Below are 27,688 nucleotides of genomic sequence, written 5' to 3'. Positions count from 1 at the left end.
CTTCATAAATCTCCTCTTAAATGTCTTAATAAGGCTGTGGGGCACCATGAGACACCAAGACTCCTCAAAGACTTCTAGGTATATTGGTATATAGCCCTATTGTAGGGTTGGTTATGAAATTCAGACGGCCCGAAAGCCGTCTGACTAAATCCTGATGCCGCAAGTCCGAACGCTCGAAATCCTGTCTGGGGCTGGTAAGTACCCTAACCCTCCCCTCTCCCCGATCTAACCCTAACCCTCCTTTAGTGGTGCTTAACCCTAACCTCCCCTCGGGGGTGCCTAAACCTAACCTCCCCCCCCCACACCCTAAACCTAACCATCCCCCCAGGGGCCCTAAACCTAAGCCTACCCCCACGCGGATAAGCGCTAACACTGCTCGGGTTACCTTTGTTCGGGAAGCTGTCCGTCTAGATTTTGGCATCGGGATTTAGACGCACATTGAGATTTCGATGCCTGTCTTTAGTCCCAAGTCGGGATTTCGACGCCGGGATTTAGACATATGGCCTCCCGGCCGTCGGCAATTTGACTGTATCCCCTATTGTAAGGCTTCGAAACCCATCTACATTTCTTTAGATAAAACTTTGTATATGGTGGTGTGAAATTATATCTATGACAGCACTCCATAATCTCTTCCATCAGTTGATGATATCTTTCCCTCAAGCTTCCTTAATGGGCTCAGTCATGAAACATCTGATTTGCAGTAAAGATCACCTCTCATTAATGTGGCTATGATAGACCAACTAGGCCTGTTGAGCATTTTTATAAATGACTAAACATGCTGGGACGTTAACTGCTTCATTACCTCAGAAATCCAAAATATGTGGATTTCCCTTGGTGGCCAATGGCATAGATATAGCAATCAGTTTGCTGGAGCTCCAATACAGATTTGACACTTTGCAATGTGGTTTAGCTTTTGTGTTTTTTAATAGTTATGCAATCCACAAATTAAAATCATAGGTGCTAAACATTGTAACAGAAAGACATTATTTCATCCATGTCACATAGACGTTGACATCCTCTGTGGATTAATCCATTTATATTCATAACAGATGTCCATATTGCTTCTACTACCGGCAACTACTAACCATCATCGATACAAGCACTTGGCTTTTGGGTTGGTATCAGTGTATACAGAATCTCAGTACACCACAAACAGATAACACACAGCACATTTCATCCAGTACATATTTAAAAGGCAAAAAGAGGCCTCTGGAATCATACAAGATGATGCTCCGCTGTTTAATTCTGCTTGAAGTGCCGGAACGGTTGTGCTGTTTGATTAGCACAGGTACTGACGTCACCAATGCATTATATATGTAAAAGCAGAGGATATCAGTACACCTGGAAGTGTGCAGAGGTGGTACCGTCCTTCCACAAGCGCAAAGTTTCCACAGCTACAGAGCGGCAGAGGGGACAGGTTCTCTCTCTGTCAAACCATAGACACAAACACTCCTCACAGAACACGTGCTAGGGGACGGGAGACAGAAACACAGCACTGAAAGACCAATTCAAGGAAATTTAAAACACTTCAAAAGAAATGTGCCTATTCATTTTTGCCATTGTTTAGCAGAACTGAATGGCAATTTTTTGTATTACATTTTTGTATGTAACAATAATATAAAGACACAACCATATTACATCAGCCTACTTATTTGTAAAATGGAGAACAAAACATCGAAGTACCACTAACTTTTTTCACAGCACCCCCAATATGTGAATTAATACAATAAGGTGGGTTAAAACTCCTTCAATGTAGCTTATAATTCAATTGTAAAAGACTTGTATAACGTGATTCTCTATATCGTACACATGTATACAGCACAACTTACAGAATAGTTACCTATAGGGGCATAAAGTGTTATTCTAAAAACATAAATCAGATATTTTTAAGTATCTACAAATGTTAATTGTTATTCAGCATTAAGATTACATCCTGTAAGCTTAAGGTTGTTTCATTTAAACCACCTAAGGCAGAATTCTCTGTTTAGATTAAATGTTCATGCAAATTTTTTTTTCCTTTTTTAATATACAGTGCATCCGGGAAGTATTCACAGCACTTCACTTTTTGCACATTTTGTTATGTTACAGCCTTATTCCAAAATGGAATAAATTCATTTTTGTCCTCAAAATTCTACATACAATACCCCATAATGACAACGTGTAAAAAGTTTTTTGAGATTTTTGCAAATTTAATTAAAAAAACAACAACTAAGAAATCACATGTACATAAGTATTCACAGCCTTTGCTCAATACTATGTTGATGCACTTTTGGCAGCAATTACAGCCTCAAGTCTTTTTGAATAAGATGCCACAAGCTTGGCACACCTATCTTTGGGCAGTTTCGCCCATTCCTCTTTGCAGCACCTCTCAAACTCAATCAGGTTTGATGGGAAGCATCAGTGCACAGCCATTTTCAGATCTCTCCAGAGATGTTCAATCGGATTAAAGTCTGGGCTCTGGCTGGGCCACTCAAGGACATTCACAGAGTTGTCCTGAAGCCACTCCTTTGATATCTTGGCTGTGTGCTTAGGATTGTGGTGCTGATGAACGTTGAACCGTCGCCCCAGTCTGAGGTCAAAAGCGCACTGGAACAGGTTTTCATCCAGGATGTCTCAGTACATTGCTGCATTCATCTTTCCCTCTATCCTGACTAGTCTCCCAGTTCCTGCCGCTGGAAAACATACCCACAACATGATACTGCCACCACCATGCTTCACTGTAGGAATGGTATTGGCCTGGTGATGAGCGGTGCCTGGTTTCCTCCAAACATAATGCCTGGCATTGACACCAAAGAGTTCAATCTTTGTTTCATCAGACCAGAGAATTTTGTTTCTCATGGTCTGAGAGTCCTTCAGGTGCATTTTGGCAAACTCCAGGTGGGCTAAGGAGTGGCTTCCGTCTAGCCACTCTACCATACAGGCCTGATTGGTGGATGGCTGCAGAGATGGTTGTCCTTCTGTAATGTTCTCCTCTCTCCACAGAGGAATGCTATAGCTCTGACATCGGGTTCTTGGTCACCTCCCTGACTAGGGCCCTTCTCCCACGCTTGCTCAGTTTAGATGGCCGGCCAACTCTAGGAAGAGTCCTGGTGGTTCCAAACTTCTTACATTTACGGATGATGGAGGCCACTGTGCTCATTGGGACCTTCAAAAGCAGCAGATATTTTTCTGTACCCTTCCCCAGATTTGTGCCGCAAGACAATCCTGTCTCGGAGGTCTACAGACAATTCCTTGGACTTCATGCTTGGTCTGTGCTCTGACATGCACTGTTAAGTGTGGGACCTTATATAGACAGTATGCCTTTCAAATTCATGTCCAAACAACTGAATTTACCACAGGTAGACTCCAATTAAGCTGTAGGAACATCTCAAGGATGATCAGTGGAAATAAGATACACCTGAGCTCAATTTTGAGCATTATGGCAAAGGCTGTGAATACTTATGCGATTTCTTAGTTTTTTTTTTTTTTTTATTGTGAGGACAAAAATTAATTTATTCCATTTTGGAATAAGGCTGTAACATAACACAATGTGGAAACAGTGAAGTGCTGTGAATACTTTCCAGATGCACTGTACATAAAAAACTAAAATGACAGATAAATGCATTAAGGCCATCTTTAGCTCCTGAAATTTTACCTGACATATTAGAATTATGGGATCCTTGAAGTCTGCCTGGCAAATGGCACATATATCCCCAGCTTCACCGCATTGCTGGCTGCTGGCACGGACACCATACTTCTGCAAAGGAGTGGGATAAACATGAGAGCAGACATACAACAATAACAAGTTAAATCAATACAGTACCATTAAGTATTAACCTTACCATGAAATAAAGCACCATCCTCACTAAGAGGTCACAATATTACTACATACACTCTACATTATTCAGAGGCACTATTACCAACTTAGGCAAAGTCAGCACTACTGTAGCTGATACACAGAAGAATAATGGTATAGACTGATGACACAAGGTTCACCCTGTGATAATGTGGAACAACTGAGTGAATGTTTGACATATTTACTACTAAACATTTAATTGATTTAGCCAATAAATAGATCTAACCCCCCCACCCCCCAGAAAAAAAAAAACACTCCTTATATAGGAACATGTTCCTCTTAACCCAAAATACTTATCGCTCACTATTACTCACATATGTAATATCTAAAACCATTTAAAACAAGGGGTAATTTATTCATACAGATGTGTCCACATACATCTAGTCTCCTTGCGCATTAAACAGCCCTTCTGGTCACGTCATACCATGAAAAGACACGATAGCGCTGAGCGTCATTTTGTACGACTTTTTTTGCCTTAAAATGCGTGATATTCGCAAAGCGAGGCGAATAGAACACACAAGAAGCTTCTGCTAAATAAAATGAAATGTGGCATGCCTATATTCTGTGTGTGACTGTGATGATATCTGCATGTGAAATGCTTCATTATAGTGTCACAGCCGCGAACATTGTAACGTAGCATTTTGCATGCAGGTATAACCGCAGTCGCACAGAATCACTTTGCAAATAAGACGCATTTTAAGGGAAAAAGTCGCATGAAAAAACTTTCAGCGCTATCAAGTCACAAGGTGTTATGTGTAGCGCGACTTTTAGCACATATGTGGACACATCTGTATTACACATTTACTATTTTAGATATTCGGGAGAAGCAGCCTATACATTTACATAGGAAAGCACAGATAACATTTGCCATCTGCATAGACTTTCTGTCGAATTTTTCCGTATATTTCAGTTACAGTATTGCTGTATTGCTGTGTACACGTGAAGGTTTTACATGTATTTTCAAGCCTTAATAATATTGTACAAACAAAATAAGTATGTTAACCATGACTGGCATACAATGATTTATATCCCATTCATACCAAACTATTAAACAGGCATATGCAGGTAGAGTAGATCATAGTGCATCTGTCATGCCTACATCCACCCCATCTGTTACAAAACATGTGACAGCAAAAACCTATGACCTGAAAGCTAGCTACATAATCAGTAAATTCAACATTCTAAGCAGCATAATTCAGGAATCATGATAAAGAGCACTACAAACAACTGCCTACCCCCCCCCAAAAAAAAAATATCTGTAAAAAGTGTAACATATAAAGAAGTGCAGAACCATAGGGCAGCAGCACAAGTGCTGTGTTGTGCCTGTTTGCTGAGATGCACCAGTCTCTATGGTGAGTCAGGGGGCCCAAGATTGGAGTGTTCCTTGCTGAGATGCACCAGTCTCTATGGTAAGTCATGGGGCCCAAGATTGGAGTGTTCCTTGCTGAAATGCGCCAGTCTCTATGGTGAGTCAGGGGGCCCAAGATTGGAATGTTCCTTGCTGAAATGCGCCAGTCTCTATGGTGAGTCAGGGGGCCCAAGATTGGAGTGTTCCTTGCTGAGATGCACCAGTCTCTATGGTGAGTCAGGGGGCCCAAGATTGGAGTGTTCCTTGCTGAAAGCAGGCTAGGTGCTTCGTTTATACACTCTCATGCAAAAATGAGGTTTCATTATGCATGAAGTGATCATTTAAAAAAATCAGGACTACAACACTTTCACCAGTGTTCAGGATAGACAGACAACACTAAGTATAATCTAGAGAGTTATAGAATATATGTTGGACGTTAGTCCATTTATGCAATGTTACAATGCCACTGTGCAAAGCTTGTTGCACTGCACAAATAGAGCGTATCTTACATTTGGGTCTACACAGAGAAGTGGGTCAGGGATGCATTTAATGAGGAGTGTCTTTGCACATCTATCAGGTATGTGCAAGTTTACAAATTGATCTCTCCAATTACCATCCCATCTCTCAGCTTCCATGTCGCTGAGAGGCCTGTCTACACTAGCCTCACCTGCCTCATTCCCACACACAAACTATTGGACCCTCTTCAGTCAGACTTTCATTCCCAACACTCCGCAGTCTGAACTATATAAGGTGAACGATGATTACAGGTAAATCTAAAGGCCACTACGTACTTGACCTCTCTGCTGGCTATAACACTAATAGACCACTAACTTCTCATACAAAAGCTTCTTTGTCTAGGTTTTCAGGCAACACATCATACTTTCCACTAAATGGCTCCTTCAGTATTCGTCTCTCTGGATCCACCACCTCTCCAATGGTTCTATCAGTTGCAGTACCACAAGACTTAGTTCTAGACCCTCTGCTCTATCTATAACGCTTCTTTTGAAAAGCAAATAAACTCCTTTAAGATTCTATATCACATCTATGTGGATGGCATCCAAATTTATCTATATTCTCCAGATATTTCACCATCTGTGCTGGCTCGCGTTACTGTAAGTCTTTCTGCCATTTCAACTTGGATATCCTCATACCACCTCAAACGCAAACTTTCAAAAATTGAGCTAATAATATTTCTACTCGCCAACAAAATCTCTGTATCTATTACTGCGAACAACATGACAATGAAACGTACTTCTCACACTTGCTGCCTTGGTGTCAGCCTTGACTGTGATTCAATCTGTACATCTCTCTCCAAAGTCTATTACCTGCATCTACAATCTTTGCCTGCATGCTGTAAGCTTACATACAATGCCTCCTTACCTCCTCCTCCGTTTGTTAATCCCAGTCTGCTTTATAAAACTGTTATTTTGCCAATTGTAGAGTGCTGCACAGTATGCCAGTGCTATATAAGAAAATGTTGTGATGATGCCCACTGTTGGAGTAGGTAGAATTAAGACCGAGAGAGGAAAAATAAGTGGAGTAGATAAATAAAAAGCGAGAGAGAAGTGGAGTGTGATGGCTGTGATGTGGGAGTGTTATGGCCAAGTATATCCAGACAGAGTTATGTCAGAGTGGATGCTAGAATGGGGATGGTTAGTATCCCAGCCAAAGGGAGAACCAGGTCCACTGAAGTAACATGTTGCAATGACTGATTCGAGTCACAGTCACGTGGGACTGATAGAGGGGTAACTGGAAGCTGCTGCTTGTTGATGGTTCTGGCCATGGGATTTAAAAGATAGTATAATACTATTAATTGCAAAACAACCCTGGTGGGATGCTTAATAGAGATGATACTTACTCATTATCTGTAAAAATAAGACATTGCAGTGAATTCTGTATTCAGAGATTGGACACTTTCGTGTAAATAAATGCAAACTAACTTCTTCGCATCAGAAGATGATCTGGTTATTTTCCCAAACTGTATGCTCATATCACTATACACCCAAGGGCATCGCCAGGCAGGCTTCATAGAGGGCACACTATCACAACATATATACCTACAAGCAGGCATTACAGTAATAATAAATAATAAGAGCTAGCTGTCAGAGTAATTATGCAATGCTGATATCAGATATCCTCCAATGATGTACTGTATAAAGGGGGCGTAGGTAGGGCGTTTAATGACAGGGGTGGCATCAGAGTTCACATGATCAACTAATGATGCCTGGAGTATTGCTTACGCCTTACTTAAAGTGAGAAGAAAAACAATTTAACCTAGACCCTGAATTTGTCAATTTTTTACATTAATAGGAAGCCAAAGCATACATTCAATGGGAATCATTTTGCACCAACCAGTCACATTTTATTTAGGTTTACCAGCTACATTATTGCCAATATAATAAAAATATTCAAAAACACAAAATGAAGGAGAATGTGGAGCAAGTTATAGACAAGAGGGGAAAGATTTCAGTTAGTGAAGAGGTCGTAAAAGACTTGGTAGTGTCATTTGTTCTGCTTTCAACATGTACACTTATACTGTATCCTACAATCCTGCAAAATGTCACAAAAAGCATTTCCCAAAAACTGTAATGAAGGCCACTGTGATTGAGACTTTGCACAAATAGAATTGCGCTGCGTATCGTGCCGCTTGTAAAAGGACGCAATTATCTGGTATTACCAATCATGAGACATAAGTAGGTCAACAGTTCAAAAAAGATTTCGACCATTAGGACAGAGCAGCCACTTCGGTAGCTCAGACTGTTCTGGTAGCCAGCTAATATACAACACTGGGGGGAATACAATTAGCAGCGATAAGACGTTAAGTTAAAGAGGGGTATGCAATATGGGTGTTTTTTGCGTTAATATCGCACTTTTTAACGTTTTTGCGTTAATATCACTTGTTTTAGTTTTACACTGTATTCAATATCAAAGACTTATCGCGGTTTTGAAAAGTCTTTGATAAAAAACGGTGAAAACTTTTCACCATTGAATAGGTGTCGAAAAAAAGTGCAGAATTGGGGTTTAGGGGTGCAGGCTGAAAAAAAATAGCCTGCACCCCTGAGATTGACATTTAAAAAAGAACTGTGTCAAAAAAAGTTAAAAAAATAATAGGGACACCCCAAAAAATTAATCTAAAAATTGGGGTGCAAAAAAACAAAATTGGGAAAAAATTGTTAAACAATAGGGAAATAGGTTCAGGGCTTTTCTGCATGTATGCGGCAGGTGTTTTCTAGAATAGAATTATAGCGGCAGGTGCACAAATGCAGAATTTTTATTTTCGGGGTAGGTCTTATTTTAATTAACACTGACAGCAGTGCCCCTTATGCAGGCCCCCTTGTAGAAGTGCCCCTTATGCAGGCCCCCCCTCGCAGGCCCCCTTGTAGAAGTGCCCCTTATGCAGCCCCCCCCCCGTAGCAGTGTCCCTTACGCAGCCTCCCTTATTGCATTGCAAGCCCCCCTGTAATTGATCCCCCAGCCACCAGTACAGTACTTACCTGACTCGCTGCCGTCCGGGATGTCCCTCTCACTTGCGCGCTGAATGGATCTATCATGATCCAGCAGGCGCGGCTGCACAGGATCCTCAGCGCACGGGTGACGTCATGATGTCACCCGCGCACTGTATGACTGGGAACGCTGGGCTCTGAAGAGTTCCCAGCTCAAAATGGGATTTTGGTAGGTCTTATTTTCGGGGTAGGGCTTAATTTAGACCGGGTTACAAAAGTAAGGGTAGGGCTTATTTTCGGGGTAGGTCTTATTATCGGGGAAACACGGTAGCTGGACGGATAATTGAATAGGACAAAAAAAAAATTAAACATCCAAATTTCACAATTACACACCAAAAACGGGTTATTGAGACTATTTAAATTCCCTCTAAAACTTTCACATTGTAGATGAAGGTTGTTTATACGGATTGCTACTTCTCATTACTGCAGGGGCAGATTAAAACAGAATCGCTGTGACTGCAGCCAGGGGGTCAGATTGCCACCATTCAAACATAGCACTGCATTGTGGGTAAGATAAAGTGAGCTTGTGTGATGGGGGGTAGCTGTATATTCCCAGGTAGTCTGGGAGGTGCCCTTGCTGATCACTGGAAAGGCAATGCTATGTATAAACAGTATAGAAGTGGTAAAGAGCAGCATGCACGTTCTAATGAAAATGCAACACACTAAATGTCCAGAGTGGATATGGAAGAATTTGATGTATTTCAACGGGCAATCGGATATAAAAATGTATGAGGATTAGGCAAGGCTTGTGCATTGTGCAGGGATGATGAGGCTTTAATTGGCCACTGTCTGTAACTCTGGGGTGTTCTAAAATCAAACTATGCTCTGGTAGAAACAATATGTTCTGAGATCTGAACCATGAAGAAAAAAATCAATGCCAGCAGAGCAAAGATGGAGCAAGGAGCAGAGCAGCTTGCTCCAAATAAATACCCATAATGCTTGACGTGCCAATATAGAAATAAATGGATACAGTATATCATTTTTGGGTATGGCTTGAGACGCTAATATAGAAATGAATGGTTATGGGTATGGCTAGACACGCCAATATAGAAATGAATGGGTAAGTCATGAGATTAGAAAACAATTACCTGTGGATAGCAGAGAACCCTTAACGCTTTCCTTAAACCTCCAATACGACCACAGATGTCAAAGGACTAGAAGGAAAAGAAGAAGCTGTATGATTGGTAAAGGTAATGCACAAATAGTATAACACATGTATCAGCTACAAAACAAACTAAGAACTAGATTTAATGATAAATATTTACAATCATAAATGAAAAGTGTCCTCTCAATTTATTAGTTTATAAGACAATTATTGACACTATAAGATATACGTAAGCTACAAGCTTAAATGTTTTGATGAAAATATGAACAGTTACCTTGTACTTTCACTCTGCTAATATACAGATTTGTTTGTGTACAGATATGTCCTTCCTCGCCTATCCTCCCTGCATTACGATTCGCGTTACATAGGGCTCGTGAGAGCCGCCGGCTCCTGGACGACTCTGCCCTGCGTCTTTTTCACCGCAAATGCGTCTCATTTGCAATGTGATGTAAATAAGCCACAGACTTTGATGCTATGTGCATGTTCTGTGTGCGTCTGATCATTACAACGGAACGCGGTGTGGAAAACAGCTGCTGGCACTGTAACGTAGCATTTGGTATGCAGGTACAGTTGCAGTCGCACACAGAACATACACATGCCGCATATCATATTAATCAACAAAGTCTGATTGTGTGTCTTAATTGCATCGCATTGTGAATAAGAGGCATTTGCGGTGAAAAAGAAGGATGAAAAGACAATTGGCATGAGTAACCTCGCACAGGACTAGGCGTGACTAGAAGGGCTGTTTAATGCAACAACAGTGACGGAGGAAACATCTGTGTATACAGTACAGGGCATTTACAAAGAAAGACACAGAACCTAAGAGGCATAGTAATATTCTTGGACAAAAACTCCTACTAGATCCAGTCACACGCTTTCCTAGTATGATCTCTATACTAAGTAATTGTCTGTCCAGATAGCATTACCAGTAGTATTCCCTGTATATGAGAAAGTGTAAACCGAAACCCTGACAGGCCTTTTCCTTAAGTATCCTTTTTAATATACAATGCTCCCTCTAGGGGATATACAATGTCTGCAGCCACCAAAAGGGGATACTTTAACCTCTATGCTGCTGGGCCTTTTGCCCCCCCTGTGCAGAGCCTATTTTGGCATTATTGGGTTCAGCTTATTACAACTTCAATAGACGTAATCTTTCTGTGCATCATCCACACAAATCAGATCTTGTATTTTGTTTTTTTGCAGAAGAGTTTGTATCTTCAAAAAGAATACCACTGTTATTTTACAACTAAAATTAAGACTAAAATTCACAGTAATTTGGGGAACTGGAACAATATGAAAATGTTATTTACAGATTTATGGTTTACTCCCATTTTTCCGTTTACAGTAACGCTTGGTCATACAAGTAGCATGTCAGATCAATGACATTGCCTAAATGGAAAAGGACGATGGACACGACCATGATCTGACAATGTATGCTGCTATTGTTTAAGTGCATTGTGTCTCATTGGATTTGGCTGTTGTGCTTGACTTCTGAAAAGCTGGACCCATCCTATTTGGTCACATACTTCAATAACCAAACTGGACATAGATGCCGAGTTTATGCACCCTTGACCTGTAATGAATAGAAGTGATGCTAACAATATTTTGTAACATCAATCTAGCACAGATCGCTGCTGTTTGCAAAAGACATTGGAGAAGAGCATGTAGCCAGCGAAATGCGTCTCACTGTCAGTAACGCTAAATAACAATGTATTTGTAATAGTTTTATTTTTAGAAATTTCTTGAGAATGTAACAATTATCTTTGTCACTCAGGTTCCAAATGTGATGTTACCATTTAGCTCACCTTACAGAGACTATACAGGATTACCAGGATGCCTCCTAAGAAATATGTGCTTGAAGGATCGTCACCTATAATATATTTATACCACAGCTGGATGGGCACCAGGGAACGGACCAGCTGGCTCAGCTCTTCAATCAGCAGGTAAAACTTGCCCTGTAGAGACACAGGTAAACACTTAATGCCAGAGAGATGAGGCAGACTCAAACACAGAGGCTTTGATTACTGTATTTCATTTGGTATTATGAATCTATTGAGAATATATAATAAGTAACTGCAACACTACGAGGTCCAGAACAATTACTCTACAGATAACTAAACATGATTCATAGTAGAAAAATGCAGGGAATAAAACAAGAGCAGAAATCTCACTGTCTTCTAGATCACTGCCTAGACAATTCCAGATTCCCGATCATCTAAAACCGGGTGGCACCTAGCCACCAATACTGGAGATTTACAGTTTACTTTCTAGTAGCAACAAAAAAATAAAAATAAATATATAATAATAATGATAATAAAAAAAATAGTATATATCAAATTGTCAGCAAGTTTCCGAGTTAGGAGATCAGTGATTTCCCAAGAAGGCAGGCAAATTTCCACTTAGCAGAGTTGCTGTGTAAAAAAGCACTGTGTGTATTGGTAGAGTCACACAAAGGTAAGGCCTGTCATTAATTAGCCTGCTACCCAGCAGCTCTGATCAGTACATGGTCAGTACAATACATCTGCTGGTAAAGGAGACTGGTGGTGACAGCAACGATGCTCCTACAGCTGACGGCAACAAGATGGGGCACAGTTGACACAGCCAGTGAGTTTCTGGTAGTCAAGTAGCATAGTAGAAGTAACCTGTGACCATGGGCTACAGATGGTAAGAGAACATCCCCCCCCACCCCCCAAAAGCCAAAGCCAAGCAGCCGTAGGCACTCTGCAAATAATATCTTTGCTCAATTTTCTGCACACCTCTATGGGATGAGAGGAAACATTAGTGAAGATTGCCAAATTAAACAGTGGCAGTTCAGTCTATCAATTCACTAGGAATAAGTAACATCATGTGGGCACTGGTTCCTAGCTCATTCATACTCTCATGAACATTGATTAAGCTCACAACATGGTTTACCCTCATGGTTTACTCAATGGTGCAAGTACAGTAATCACAAGTAAAGCTCACAGAGTTTTACTTGGACACATGTTATTAAATATCCATACCCTAATGTGCTAGTCTCAAGGCAAAGGTGGCACAAAAAAAATTGCAGGCTGTAAACTAATCAATAAAGTTAAATCACTTAAATAACAATGTCTGCAATACATATCAAACCACCAAAAAAACCTGCAAAAAATAAAATATTCCAGAGTTGTATCAATTTTAGCACAATGAGTTCACAGGCTGTGTCCTAATACTGGCTTGCGATGATGGCACCAATTACCAATGAGCATGTGCGCCTGGTACACATGCTGACATCAGCTCATTAGTATCTTAGGGAACTGGCACCAAAGACACTTAAATCTCTCCAATGCAGGGACATGTGCTATGGCATTGTGTAGAGCACTGCATATACTGCTGTGCTGCAGATGAAAAGACCAGAGAGTGTGCTACACTGATTAACGACTCAGACATGGATTAGAGCCTTCTCAGTCCTCGCATCCCCCGAGATCTCTGTAAGAGGAGGAGTGTGTGTTTATGCCTGTGTTTAGAGGCTGAGGGAAAAAGAAGGTGAGATCATACTGCATGCCTTGTGTTTTACAGTCCCGCTGCTAGGAATAAGTCTCATTGCTCAGGGCTTTGGCATTCTTATGATCTCATAGCCCTCCAGTGAGCTGTAAGCGAGGCTACATTTTCACTGCTTACAGCACCTCACTTGCATTGTTTTCATTTACTATTTACTCTATAGGAGAGAAATCAACAAAATAATGTTAGAACATTTACATTCACTTGGCTTATTGCTGCTACAACCTTGGTTGCTGAATGGAAGCACCTGGTGATGGCTTTGCTGAAACCATTCACGGCACCTCTAACCTTCAAAATTAAATTCTAAATCTCCAAGGTGCAAACAATTGAATAAACCGTGACATCATGGTACATTCATTTCAGCAATTTAGAATAACAAGCACAGTTTAATTTAATGGCAGTCAGTTGATTTCAAAACTATACACTGAATCCCTAAACTGTGTATGACTGATTGTCAATCTCATGGGTGGGGAGTTGGTAGAAATGGATCAATTCATTCACCAGAGACCCCCCAAATGACGAGCTCAGTGTAAAACATGTTTGACTATGAAGAGATCAACACTGAAGTAGAGTTAAACACCAATTACTATAGGTCCCTTTGTGCTTTTCCTTCCCTTACTATGACCTTTGGCACCTAACCCTTGACCGCTGTCACCGTACTACTTATTTGAGAGTTATGACCGCAATTGCAGCAGTGTTTATGTACCATGTACTTGTACTGCATTGTCTTGTACTGTAAGTCACTGTGCTCTTGCTCTGCTCAATTGTTTATGTACTTTGTAAGGCGCTGCGGAACTCTTGTGGCACCATATAAATAAAGGATAATAATATAGGACGACCATTAACTAGTAAGAAACTGCAGGATGACCTTGGAATAAGGGAACAACAAGAGCACATAGGGAGCGCAATTAAAGATACATTATATCATCATTTTAATAAAAATACTTGTTGACAAACAATAAATATACATATATTAATAAGAAACCACCTATAATGGCCAGTATAAAAAATATATAGAAAAGTACTGAGAACAAAAAAATATGTAAATATATATCCACTGAATTTAGAAGCTCCGGTGTTATGTCGCTTTAATAGAGATCCACATTAATTATGAAAGATGACATATATTACAATCGATTATTTGTATTTAATTTTATTAGAATGATGATATAATGTATCTTTAATTGCGCTCCCTATGTGCTTTTGTTGTTTCCTGTTTAACTGTAGTATTCCAGATGACTAATTGGGAGCTGCAAGGTAGGAACGATCAGCACCTGTGCTTTATATATGTTCTTTATTTCATTTTTGCACCTGATTTTGATATTCTATGATCTTGGAATCAGTAGACCTGTGGATTGTGACTGAAACATACTGATTCCAACACTAGTTAGGGAGGGTCTCCAAAAACAACTTTATACAAAATTCTGAATATTGTGTACTACCAGCTATCGTATGTTACTTCATATTATTTTGCACCAAATTGCGGTATACTAAAACACTATAATGAATTAATCTCTAACAATTTTGTGTGATTAGTGAAACAATTAGCACTAGACCCATATACCCATAATAAAGCAAAAAAGTATTACAGTATGTAGCTGAACCCCAGGACTTATAATGCAGACATATACATATATATATATATATATATATACACACATCCATACATACACACACACACATACATACATACATACAGGTTGAGTCTCCCATATCCAAAATGCTTTGGACCAGGGGTATTTTGGATAACGGAATATTCCGTATTTTGGAATAATTGCATGTCATAATGAAATATCTTGAGAATAGGACCCAAATATACACTCAGAATGCATTTATGTGTTATATATACCTTATACACACAGCCTGCAGGTAATTTTAAACAATATTGTCAATAATTTTGTGGCTCTAACAAAGTTTGTGTACAGGAATGAAATTCATTTATGTTTCATATACACCTTATACACACAGCCTGAAGGTAATTTTATACAATATTACTAATAATTTGTGCCTTAGAAAAAGTTTGTGTACATTGAACCATCAAAAATCAAAGATTTCATTATCTGAGTCATGCCAAAATTCTGTATATTGGAATATTTGGATATTTGAGACTCAACCTATATATATATATATATATATATATATATATATATGTATGTATATATATATATATATATATATATATATACATACACACACATATACACACTATTATTGTTGTTGGCCAAGCAGAACAGCACAGCATGTAGCTGCCTGCATGACATACATTACAAATACCGTACAGTAATATGCACGGATAAGAGTTACAAGATGAGAAGTAAACGGGGGATCCTCTATCAGGTGGGACTGTGATAAGTGCAGGGTATGCGAGGGCAGATTTAAAGAAATAAGATGAAGTAAATGTAAATGCATTAGGAATTGTAATGGTTTGGGATACTGTGTGGCCAGTTGTAGACTAATCCCAAGTCACATCAATCATATCCAAGACTAAAGTGAAAGGGCTGAAATTTGCAATACACCAATCAACTAAGCACTGGGATTGCTATCACAAAGCAGCAGCATTAGGTAATTTGCTCCATATAGATACTAGTATCTGACTCATTCTCGCCCTCTACTGGACTTCTGCAGCAGCATCTTTTTCTTAAAAATAAAATACTTTTTCTACTATCTGCATTGCAAGGACAAGGCTTTTTAGCTACAGAAATATGTATTCAAAGCAAAACTTTAATCATCTTTATAACAGAATTTTAGAAAGACTACAACAATTTGTAAATAGGATACTTTTTTCTTTTTAGTTATTACTTAACATGTAATGACCTGACCAATTCCAGTACAGGGCTGTGGTATGATGGAAAATGGATAATACTTCTCTTTCAATTAAAGCTTTTAGCCATTGTCATACTGTGTAGAGTAAAACAAAAAAGCTGCAAATGGTCAAAACAAAGTTTACTTCACTTTTTAATAATTCAACGGATAAATTAAGAGGCATTAGTGGCTCTTTACACTGCACGGCCATATGAATTATCTATGAAAATAGTGTTCACTCTAGGTGCAGGGTGCTGATTAGTGAGGAGGAACACTAGGAAAATACTTCTAGAGGGAAGACTTAAAAAATACCTTAAGGGTCATTTATAAAAGTACAAACTTACTCTTTTGCACCTGTTTTTATGGGGTAGCACATATATATGCAGGCCAAGATGGCAGCATGCACAGCAATGAAAATTTTCCATCGTCCAATGGGAGAAGCTGGGTAGGTCGGGGAGTGCTTTGCTGAGTGTAGACTTATGAGTGTCTATTTATGCACTGCAATGGAAAATCTAGATGCATTTCTGCCATAAACAAATCTTTAGATGATAGGGAGCACTTATGAGGGCGTTCCCTGTTTCCTGGTAGGGCACACAGCATTTTATTTCCCCAGATGGAGTGTTCTGGCAGCCTCTTCCATATACTTATCAATAGGACACTTGCTGTGTGTCTCAGTTACACTTTTTGACAAAGTAGATTTCTGGGCACACTTTGACCAATGTGAGGAAACCACAATACGCACAAAAGCGAGACATATAATGAAGACACCTGATTAATTTAAGACATAAATAAGAGTAAAATTGAGCTGTATTTTAGGAGAAAGACATAAAAGCTACATTCGGTAAAGCAGGTTGTCCTAGAGTGGTAGTAGGTTAGACGCCGTTATAGTTTTTACTTTGCGCATTTTTTCTACAGAGCTTCCTCCAAACTGCAAAAAAATGAGCAGTGGCTAAGCACCTTGATGAGCAGTGGCTAAGCACCTTGGGATGAGCAGTGGCTAAGCACCTTGATGAGCAGTGGCTAAGCACCTTGATGAGCAGTGGCTAAGCACCTTGATGAGCAGTGGCTAAGCATCTTGATGAGCAGTGGCTAAGCACCTTGATGAGTAGTGGCTAAGCATCTTGATGAGCAGTGGCTAAGCACCTTGATGAGCAGTGGCTAAGCACCTTGGGATGAGCAGTCGCTAAGCACCTTGGGATGAGCAGTCGCTAAGCACCTTGGGATGAGCAGTGGCTAAGCACCTTGGGAAGAACAGTGGCTAAGCACCTTGGGATGAGCAGTGGCTAAGCACCTTGGGATGAGCAGTGGCTAAGCACCTTGATGAGCAGTGGCTAAGCACCTTAATGAGCAGTGGCTAAGCACCTTGATGAGCAGTGGCTAAGCACCTTGATGAGCAGTGGCTAAGCACCTTGATGAGCAGTGGCTAAGCACCTTGATGAGCAGTGGCTAAGCACCTTGATGAGCAGTGGCTAAGCACCTTGATGAGCAGTGGCTAAGCACCTTGGGATGAGCTTAGCTGACAAGTAAGTATACTTGTGCACATAAACACACATTGCGGTTCAGAATTTATCATTGTAGCATCAAAGCGTAGATGTACAGTATAATTTAAGAATTGCATGATGAATCTAAACTAGTAGCACTATACGCAGAGATATTAGATTAGTGCAGGGGAGTTGGCATGTATTCTCAAAAATTATCTCATATAGAAAGAGAAAGGACCAGGTCTAAATTGTACAATGTTCAGTATTGTAGAAAGGAGATTAAACTGCAATTATGGAAATATACAGTGTTGTATACCACAAATGCTTATACAGTATGTATAATAGTTATGTACAAAGTACCAGTTATAAATCTATAATAAAAAAAAGAAAAAATGTCTTCACTCTCTACAATGTGCACACCCCTTAATGCAGCATACACACGGTCAGATGAACGATTTGAACGATTGAACGATTTGACCAACGATTTGAACGATTTTGCAAACGATTTGAACTACGAACGATTTTTGACTGCTTTAAATTGACTGAAATCATCCAAAACTGACTGCAAACACATCAGATGTCAGATATCGTTATCTGACAAGCGGGAACGTGCATCGTTCAGAAATGTCAGATTTTCCTTCAGATATGAACGATTTTTGAAATCGTTATCTTTCAGATCTGAAGAAAAATCTGACCGTGTGTATGCACCATAGTACACAGGTGAAGTCAGCGACACCACTATTATACACCTTACATGATTTAACTACGTTTAATACAATACACAAGTGTCAGAGACTACAGGGTATATTTACTAAAGTGAGAGTTTTTAGAAGTGAAGATGTTGCCTATAGCAACCAATCTGATTCTACTTAGCTATTATCTTCTAGAAGGTGCTAGATATATGTTAAAATATGATTGGTTGCTATGGTCAACATCTCCACTTCTAAAAACTCTCACGTTAGTAAATATACCCCTACAACTAGAGCACCAACTCATAGGTGGTAGTCTCGGATGCCTGATTGTACATCACACATTAACTATACACCAACAATTAGCAAATACTAACTTTTACATGTTCTTTTTAGGTGTCAGGGAAGCTCACTTACAGCGAAGCAGTATATCCAGCCAATATAGTCTCTATAGATGAAATGCTTAGGGAAGGATTTAAACTTTGTTCAAACTCATTACCATATCAATGTTATCCCCCCTCTTCCTGTAATCTCCAATTGATGTGGATTTTCAATGGCAGCAAAGAGTCTCAACCAGTTGATCATCAGCCAATAGCACTATAGATAAAATATTGTTTTATGCATTTTTGGTAGTAAAAATGGTCTTTTAATAGTATTACTCTATTGTTCCCTATTTTATTTCCCATATTCCAGGTGAGTTGAGGTAGAGCATACTCCTTACACATCGGATGCTGCCTACACCAGATAAATGGAGTACCACTGATGTTGCCATTTCAGAAATGCTACTTTTAGGTTTACAATCGGTACTCTGAATATTGTTCCCACTATTTCTCATGTGTGTCAAAGGTATTTCATTTGTGCACGTTTTTTCATTCTAATGTACATAATGTATAGTAATTCAGTCATTGGAATAAAATTATAAAACACAAATAGTGTCACTTTCTTTTCAGGAAATCTACTCCCTGAGCTTGGGTGAGGGCACAGAAAAACAGTGTGTCCTATATGTAAATGTGGTGACACAAACTGCTCTATTGTCACTCCCAGGTGGCTGGCTACGTACGTCACAGCTTACCCCAACTTGTGAGGCAGGGGAGCAAGTATAGAGCAATACTGAGGACGTCATGTTTTAGACAGTAAGCTGTAGACTGCCAATAGAAAGCTTCTGTCCTTTGTAAATATTAATAAACAAAACATGTATATTTTTTTTTCAATTAACCTGTACATAGCTAGTTTATATACAATTATTATTATTATCAGTTATTTATATAGCGCACACATATTCCGCAGCGCTTTACAGAGAATATTAGGCCATTCACATCAGTCCCTGCCCCAGTGGAGCTTACATTCTATGTTCCCTATCACATGTGCACACACATACTGTACAATCTAGGGTTAATTTGTGTGGGAAGCCAATTAACCTACCAGTATATTTTTGGAGTGTGGGAGGAAACCGGAGTACCCGGAGGAAACCCATGCACGCACAGAGAGAATATACAAACTCCACATAGGTAGGCAATGACAAACAGCTCAGTCTCTGTCATGGGTAGAAGCACTTTGCAATGTATCTCAGTGGCTCTTATAAGATACCTTTTCCTTTTGGACATACTTCCATGTAATGTGTAGTGGTATTTAAGAAATGGTTATTTATGACAATATTTTACATATACATAAAGATCACCAGCTTAGAAATGAGCATGAATAAATACAATTATGTTATCTAGAACTTGTAATCCCTATTTCTCTCAGCCTTTGATGGTACAACTAACATAGAAAGCTAGATTCTGGCTAGCTGACTAAGATATTATGACTTAGTAAATCAGATCTGGAGATAGCATTTGTGATTGATACTACTTATACATTAGATATCATGCAACAGACATGGAGAGTGCAAACAAATGACTGCGCAAGTCATTTTTCAACTGGAAACCTAGCACATTATTTAAATGACTAAGCGATCATCATCATTTTCCATCAGTGCAAATGAAGATGTACCAGTGGAAACAATTGCTACAAAAACAAAACACGGTCAGCTGGCAGCTCTGCTGAAGACTACTTATTAATCAAAACGTTGGCTAAAGGGACACCAAAATCACCATGCAGAAACCTGGAAGCTCTCAACCTTTAATCATCAAACAGCATCTGTGACTGTACTGGGCTCTCTGCTAGTGGCACCCAATAAGTTTGTATTGTGATTGAGTGCCGACCAGATGTGTTTGTGTGGCTAAAATGAATATACCTCTATTATTTTGATACTAAATTGTCTGCTTAGTAATTCAATGAGCCATTTCCTCCTCATTTTAAAATACCCTCTGAGTTCCAACGAGCTGGGACATCGAGCCCCACAAATCCCGGCCAGTGAAAAGATTATCAGTGTCCGCATGTGGGTTACCAGCTGCAGATAAGGATGTCATAGAAAACGGTTCTCCACACAGAACTAAACAACAGCACAACAACATTAGTTTGGAAATAATGAAAAGGACCGTATTACAGTATATGGGGCAGAAAATAACACACAATAATCACACTCATTTTGTCCCAGACAGGCATAAAATGAAAAGGAGTTTACACATAGTGTGGATACATGCTGGGTAATTGCTCCAAACTGAGGTATAATTTAGGGCCTGATTCAGAAATATCTGCTAAAAGGCACAGCAGCTGCGTCCAAAATATGCTAATGCTGCAGGAGGTGGGGTATGAAGTCAAAGCACTAGGATCTGAGACTCCATTGCTGGCATCTCTGATCCAAGTGTTGCGCCCGAAAACGCAGCATCGGATAACCATCGGTCGCAGCATCAGCCATCTGAGTGAGCCTAAGGCCCCCTCATCTCTGATGCAGAGGCCAGTAGATCTGTATCAGAAGACGCATACACTGGCCCTGGTACGCTTTGAAGATGGGACTGACATATCCCCTTTTTCGAGAACACAGCGAGTCCCCGCCCCAGTCGGCCACAGCTTAATTCGTCCAGGTCACTGCTATCTGGCCTGCAGCACCACCGCTGGTCATGTGCACTGTGTCACCAGCGCGTGCCCAGTTTAAAATAAAAAAAATCAGCCAAGTGGGTGTCCACCTTAGATCAGTAATAAACAATAAATACTAATACTTGTAGATGCACAACAGCTGAGGAGCTGCAAATGACCTGTTCTATACAAGTCATTTCTAGGGAAGTGGTTATATAGACATAGGCATGGATAAGACCACATTTAATATTTTATATAAGTGAAAATGAACACATTTTTGCTGCTAGATGCACAGTGGCATTTACGTTGGGCTGCAGATCCTGCAAAAGAAAACCTTTAGATTCCAGCCTACCACTATTATTTGCTGTATGCAGTATATAGGGTCATTGCCTGAAGCATAATGGTAAGCTCGAGTAACACTCTAAAAACAACTTCATAACTCTGATGCATAGTTACAAATCTGCACAATTATTTCAATGACATGACACAGAAAGTCATTAGAAGGAAAGTCAGGCTATGCATGAATGATTTTTTCAACAAGCTCTAGCAGATGGATTAGATGATGTAAAGACTCACATCAGTATAATACGTAACGCCGGACACACAGCACGATCCTGCAGATAGGCTGCACTGGTAAGCTACAGTCCAATGTGACCGTACACGTAAGTGGCCATTGTATGAGATTCTACCATTTGTTGCTGGGGACTAGCATTCCGTTGTTTTTGTAGTCACTGGGACCTATCATAGTTCGGAGGACGGCCAATACAGCTCATCTGAAGTCATCTCCGAAAGCATTTATCAACGTCAGAAAATTATCCGATCACTCGGCTGTATTATTATTGGGCTGACATGGCATATGAATGCCATATCCTTCATTAACTCTATAAAGGGAGCATAATAGGAATATGGTTTGCTGAGTACGGTATTCTTGAAAGAATAGTTGTTTGCATCCTAATATCCACAGTTAGCCATGGGAGCCTATTTTCCCTGATTCAGGCCAAACACTGTGGGTGGCGGGTGGGTAGGGAGACAGATCACGTCGCTCACTCCAATAGCCATTTAAAAATGGTTAAAAAAAGAAGAGATCTGGGCAAAGCTGCAGATAAGCAGCACCTGGGGCTCTGGCTGGCGTAAGCACCCATCTTAGAACAAATGTTTCCTAGTTAGAAATGCGGCTTTAAAAGACACACACACATCTTGTCAGAAGCTCAAACAGAGCTAAACATACAATTAATCAGGACTGTAATAAAGTAGTTGTAGTGACGTGTCCCTTTAACATCTAGCAGTAAGGAATTATAATGGGTACATAGAGCAACTGGATTCTAAGCATGACACCAGAATGTGTGCCGTGTATCACTAAGCCAGGAATATTTTCAGGACATGTAATGCCCGTTCTTACATGGGCATCTTTCATTTTTCATTCTTGCCCCACCCAGAAGTGTAAGTGTTCAACAGAAGCCGGATTGTTTGGTAATAAGAGAAGTGGCAACTTGTACAGACCCAGGGCCTGATTCAGAGATGCACACAATGCCTGTCATTGCTGCGATCCCTTACGCAGCGGACTTACTGACTCCATGTTGTGCGCTGAGAAGCCCACCTTCGCCCACCATCTGTTGCACATGGAACCTCTGAGCAAGCCTATGCTCACCTAAGACACCGGGGCCTCTGCAGCCGCAAATGAATCTACATAGTCTAACTAAAGCACGCCCAGAAGACGTCTGCATTTATCTAACCACTCTATTACCTCCCCAAAACTCTGACTACCCATCACTCACTATGCAAATAAATCCTCTCTGCGACCGTTGTCGCTAGACCACCGCCACACAGTCACGTTGCTATGGAAAGGAGTTGTGGTGCGTTTGCTTGTGGCACAAAAGAAATCGGGATCAATTCATGCTTCCATTATGTTATTATGATGTATGCATGGACAATTACAGTGGTTTGTGTACTTTGCATTTTTTTACTTTTTTGGTTTATAGCACATACAGTTGACTAATATAGAAAATCAGAAACCATGTTTAGAAAATGTTACAATTCCTACATTTACAAAATGAAAGAAATGAGGCTTGCACATAAAAACATTGCTACATTACGTACTGCCAGGGTTTCAGTTATCTGATGTGGTGCACTGTGGAGAGTTAATAAAACCTCCCATTATAGTGGCTCAGTCCGATGCTGATTTCATCTAAAAAAGATGAATCCTTCATGTTAGACAAAGCCTTGGTGGGAATCTGGGGTGCCTTTCCTTCCTATCATCCACTAGCAAAATGACAAGGATTAATGACTGCTCCCATTTGTCGGTAGATGGCGGTGGGGGCTTGTGGAGCGACTCTCAACCTTTTTCGATGAAGCAATTTATCTCAGGAGAGATCACTCCTGTCAGTTCAGCTTTAGCATATTAATTCTAACCAAAAACAAAAAGATGCTAAAGAAAGAGAGAAAGGAAGGGGGGAGGCTCATGTTGGAGCAGGGCCAGGAACAAATGAAGAACTGCCTGGCCGTATTCCTTGTGTGCCAAAAGTTAATTGAGCTGCCGGTGGCACTTGTCTGCCAATGATAAGCTGGGAATTGCGAACCAATCAAAACTCACCATCGGTGAACTTCAAAGGGGCCAAGCCTACTTACAAGACAAAGGCTATTTCTATTTTAAAACACAATCAATACAGTTAAGAAGGCAAGAGTCCAATATTAAACTATTCACTCAAAATGAACATGCCAAAAGAAATAAAACAGACAAAATAACATAGTAAGATTTAAATGTTTAGGAAATGTGGTATAGTGAGATTTTTCAATTTTTATTAGGAGTAGCATAACTGCATTTGCAATTTATCCCTTAAATCCTTATTAGTGCCCTTTCTTAATTAGGTTAACAGCTATAAATGGACATTAAAACCTACTTTAATTAGTAGACTTCATTTGAACTTTATATTCTGACATGCATATTCTACCTGTGGTTATGTTTTAGTTAATCTTATGTAAGGTTGTGCTAGGCTTGTGAACTTTCAGACATTGCACTGTAACGCTTGATAAGTATTAGCTAATAAAAAACAAACAAAAAGAAAACAAAAAAAAGCAATGTATCCAGATTTATCTTCGTCACTTAGGTATATGAGGATGATTTTTATGAATCATATGACATTCCTAAGCCATGCCGGTATACCATTAATATGTCAGAATTTTATTCACAAGACACCATTACATTCTGTGCTAAATGTAACCACTAACCTGGATTGGAACGGCTGTGTTGGAACTCCCCATTAGTCGGGGTCAGTGACTTGGATCAGGTTTCAGCAAAACAGACATTCACCTTACAGAGCACAGCAGTATCAGGAGTCATGTATTCATTAAGTCATATGGTGAGATAATGGAGCTACAGCAGTTATTCTGCTAATTATTGAAAGTGTGCATTTGATGTTTTTATTATACACTTTTAATTACTATTAGAAGCGCACCCTTTGTTTTATGTTTTGCCAGAAAATCTCTTAGTATGCAAAGGGTACACTTACATTGTATAGACCTAATGGAATTATATCTATATACAGTATATAAAAGGCTAACGCTGCTCCTCATCTCTATGGGCGGAATTGAATTGTGTTGTGCGCTAGTGGCCACTAGATGGCGCCCGATGGAGCAATTCAAATTAATCGCTCCATTCGGGTGCGCACAGCCGCCGGCCCTGGCCTTTCTACTCGCAGCCCCCCAAGCTGGTGAGCAGAAATGACTGAAGAGTGACCCATTTGAGCGCTCAAATGGGAGCGCAGTATACAATCTAATGTATCTGTTTAACAGAGTCAGATGTTATTTTCTATACCGCAGCTCGCTACCACTCAACCCAGTCTCAGTGCGCAGGTACCCCCCCCCCATTCTTCTTGCATTTTTTTTTCCCGTTTAAAAATAAAAACAAACTCTATCTAGTTCTTGAATATTATTACATGATAACACCTGGTATAAGATATGCAAGGCATCCTATTGAAAGTATAGAATAACATTTGGGTTCCACCACCTCTGAGGAGGTTTAAAAACAAAACCAAAACACTAATTTTTGCAGGATAAATATTTTTGCTCTCACCACCAAATCAGGTTAGCAAATGAACACCTTACCATAGGTGTGTTGTCAGGGACGACTGTATCTGTGCAGTAGGTCTGCCCATGTCTGTCGTCAAATTAGTCACAGATTCAGGAGTTCTGCAACCTAGAAACCTGGGTGTGGATTCAGCTATACAGATGTGTCCTTATACACAATTGCTGCAGTCGAGCCAAACAGCGCGAAAATGGGCCTTAACAGCAATCGTGCAGCTCATGATTCAGTTTGTTGCATCCAATTGTGACTAAGGGGGAGAAGTACTAACCTCAAGAAAGTGAAACTACCAGCCACTCAGCTCCTAACTGTCATGTTACAGGCTGTGTCTGAAAAATGATTAGGAGCTGAGTGGTTGGTAGTTTATGCGCATATCACCGATTTCCAAAAGGGCAGCATTGTCTGCAGCCCCAAGGAGGCGGATAGGGCTGGCAGAAAAGAGGCTTACTACTGGAAGCCGAACTCTGTTAATAGCAGCCCGGACTGGTAGTTCCAGAGGGAGGAGACACCTCCCCCTGAGACTGCCTGTTGTGTATCTGACTGGCAGATAGCACTTCCAATGGGAAACCACTGCCAGTCACAGTGTAGCCAGAGCAGTCACGGATTGCACTGACTACAATGATGTGGCGGATTTTACTAGGGGGCCTGCAGCCCTGCAGCCCCTAGGCAAAATCCGCCACTGATGTGTAGTCATAACACACCGTCCAATCAATATAAATTGTATGCATGTGGATGTCACAAAACAACAAGTATTATATGCTGTGTAATGCAATGGCACTGACAAGTAAAGAAGGTAGATCATTGTGGTGGTGCAGGAAACCAGACAGTCACTGATGAGCACATGTTATATATACCTTGGATTTAACAGCTATCACAATCCTAGGAAGAGCGAGAATAAGACACTTCAGTGACACTGTGATGTATTTCAGGACAAAGTCTGAGATCCCCACGATCCACATGAGCTCAAAGAAATCCATTCTGTCTAAGTTGGGCTTCAGAAAGATGAGACTGTGGAATCGATAAAAAACAAGTTACAGTGTTAAAAGACTACGATCAGGGAAGACTTTTTAAACTGAAAATGGAACTATACTTCACCATCAATTAATAGTCAAAGAGAAGAATATAGTTAGATAGGCACATAAAGGAAACAGAAGTTACATGTCCCTAAATGCCTTGGTTTACCGTCCCTGACATCATCCACAAATAAGCCAATTAGAGAATTGTAATGCTAGAGTGCTGGCCTCCTGGGATTCGCTGCCTCTGCAAATTGCCCATTACTTCTGTACCTGTAATCAGCATTGTTGTAAAGATTAAACTATCCTATTTGACAAGATTTAGTCTCAGGCATAGTGCACACTATATGGCACAATAACCTGTCAGGAGAGACAATGAAATTGCCTTCATCTGTTTCACGGCTCTGATATTAAACTAAGGGGATCAGAAGCAGTGAGGAGACAACTACATAAATTGTCTTTGTCAGTGTGATTGTTTGTCTGCGGAGCAGAACATAATGCATGTTCAACACCTTAATAGAGGCCAATCTTACCCTTGTCCTGGTAAATACAACTGTCAAGTAAGTTTCTCAGCCCCTTTTTCAAGTGAAAAGTGTTATAAATTAGTTTAAGAATCTAGGAAATAGAAAAATGTATCTAATGCAGATGAATCATATAATCTGTATGTATAAAACAAATTATCTATACCTATATACTTGTCACTTCCAAGTGGATGTAGCCCATTTTGGAATGCAGTAATTACCTCTATCAATACAATTTGTATGAAAAGAGAAGTACAGTGTGGTCAGAGCATTCCCGTAAATGGTGATCTAAAATTAACATTTTAAACCTACATTACCTCCTAGTAAAAGAGAGAACCTCTCACAAGCTGCAATCCATAGATTGCGGCTCCTGATTGGTACATTCGCCTAAATACCATTTTAAGTTGGGAAATGAAATTGATTTGCTAGCTCTGTATTAAGATTAGAAAGGAAGGGTGGTCTGTACTACCACTTGTTACATGCTGCTTTCATATGTAGATGTAATGTATTACTTTATTATACTTTTAGTTACTGCTTGTTTTCATTTATGTTACTATGTTTGTTTTTGTATTCATCCTCTTTTCTGTAACAAATGAATAAAATAAAAGACATGTCTGTGCAGTGTGTTATATCACTTCAGTCTTTATTATGAGGATGTTATCATCACCTCTAGAACAGAGAAAAGGCATACAAAGCTACGCAAGACATTATTATTATTCATGCAAAATATAGATATAACCAGGTCTTTGTTTTGCAATACTCAAAATATCTCTGGATATACCTCCATCCATCACGGCTACAGTAACAAACACGTTACTTCTATACTGTAGATT

The 27,688-nt window shown here is 39.9% G+C and overlaps 1 protein-coding gene across 1 annotated transcript in view; it reads right to left on the bottom strand.

Annotated features, from left to right (window-relative positions):
• Window positions 1–327: 327 nt before the first annotated feature.
• The window catches only part of RNFT2 (ring finger protein, transmembrane 2), a 229,184-nt gene continuing 201,823 nt past the window's right edge, over window positions 328–27,688 (bottom strand). Inside the window, exons 6-10 of the mRNA XM_088449237.1 lie at window positions 26,176–26,329; window positions 11,597–11,746; window positions 9,775–9,840; window positions 3,635–3,736; window positions 328–1,467 (exon numbers count right to left, since the gene is read on the bottom strand). Coding sequence (XP_088305363.1) covers window positions 1,333–1,467; window positions 3,635–3,736; window positions 9,775–9,840; window positions 11,597–11,746; window positions 26,176–26,329 — 607 coding nt within the window. The 3' untranslated portion in view covers window positions 328–1,332. The remainder of the gene's footprint in view (window positions 1,468–3,634; window positions 3,737–9,774; window positions 9,841–11,596; window positions 11,747–26,175; window positions 26,330–27,688) is intronic.

This window comes from Taudactylus pleione, unplaced genomic scaffold, assembly GCF_031769625.1.
Source record: "Taudactylus pleione unplaced genomic scaffold, aTauple2 ptg000479l, whole genome shotgun sequence".
NCBI lineage: Eukaryota > Metazoa > Chordata > Amphibia > Anura > Myobatrachidae > Taudactylus > Taudactylus pleione.
The sequence above is the reverse complement of the archived record's forward strand: the minus strand, read 5'-3'. Positions and strand labels throughout refer to the sequence as shown.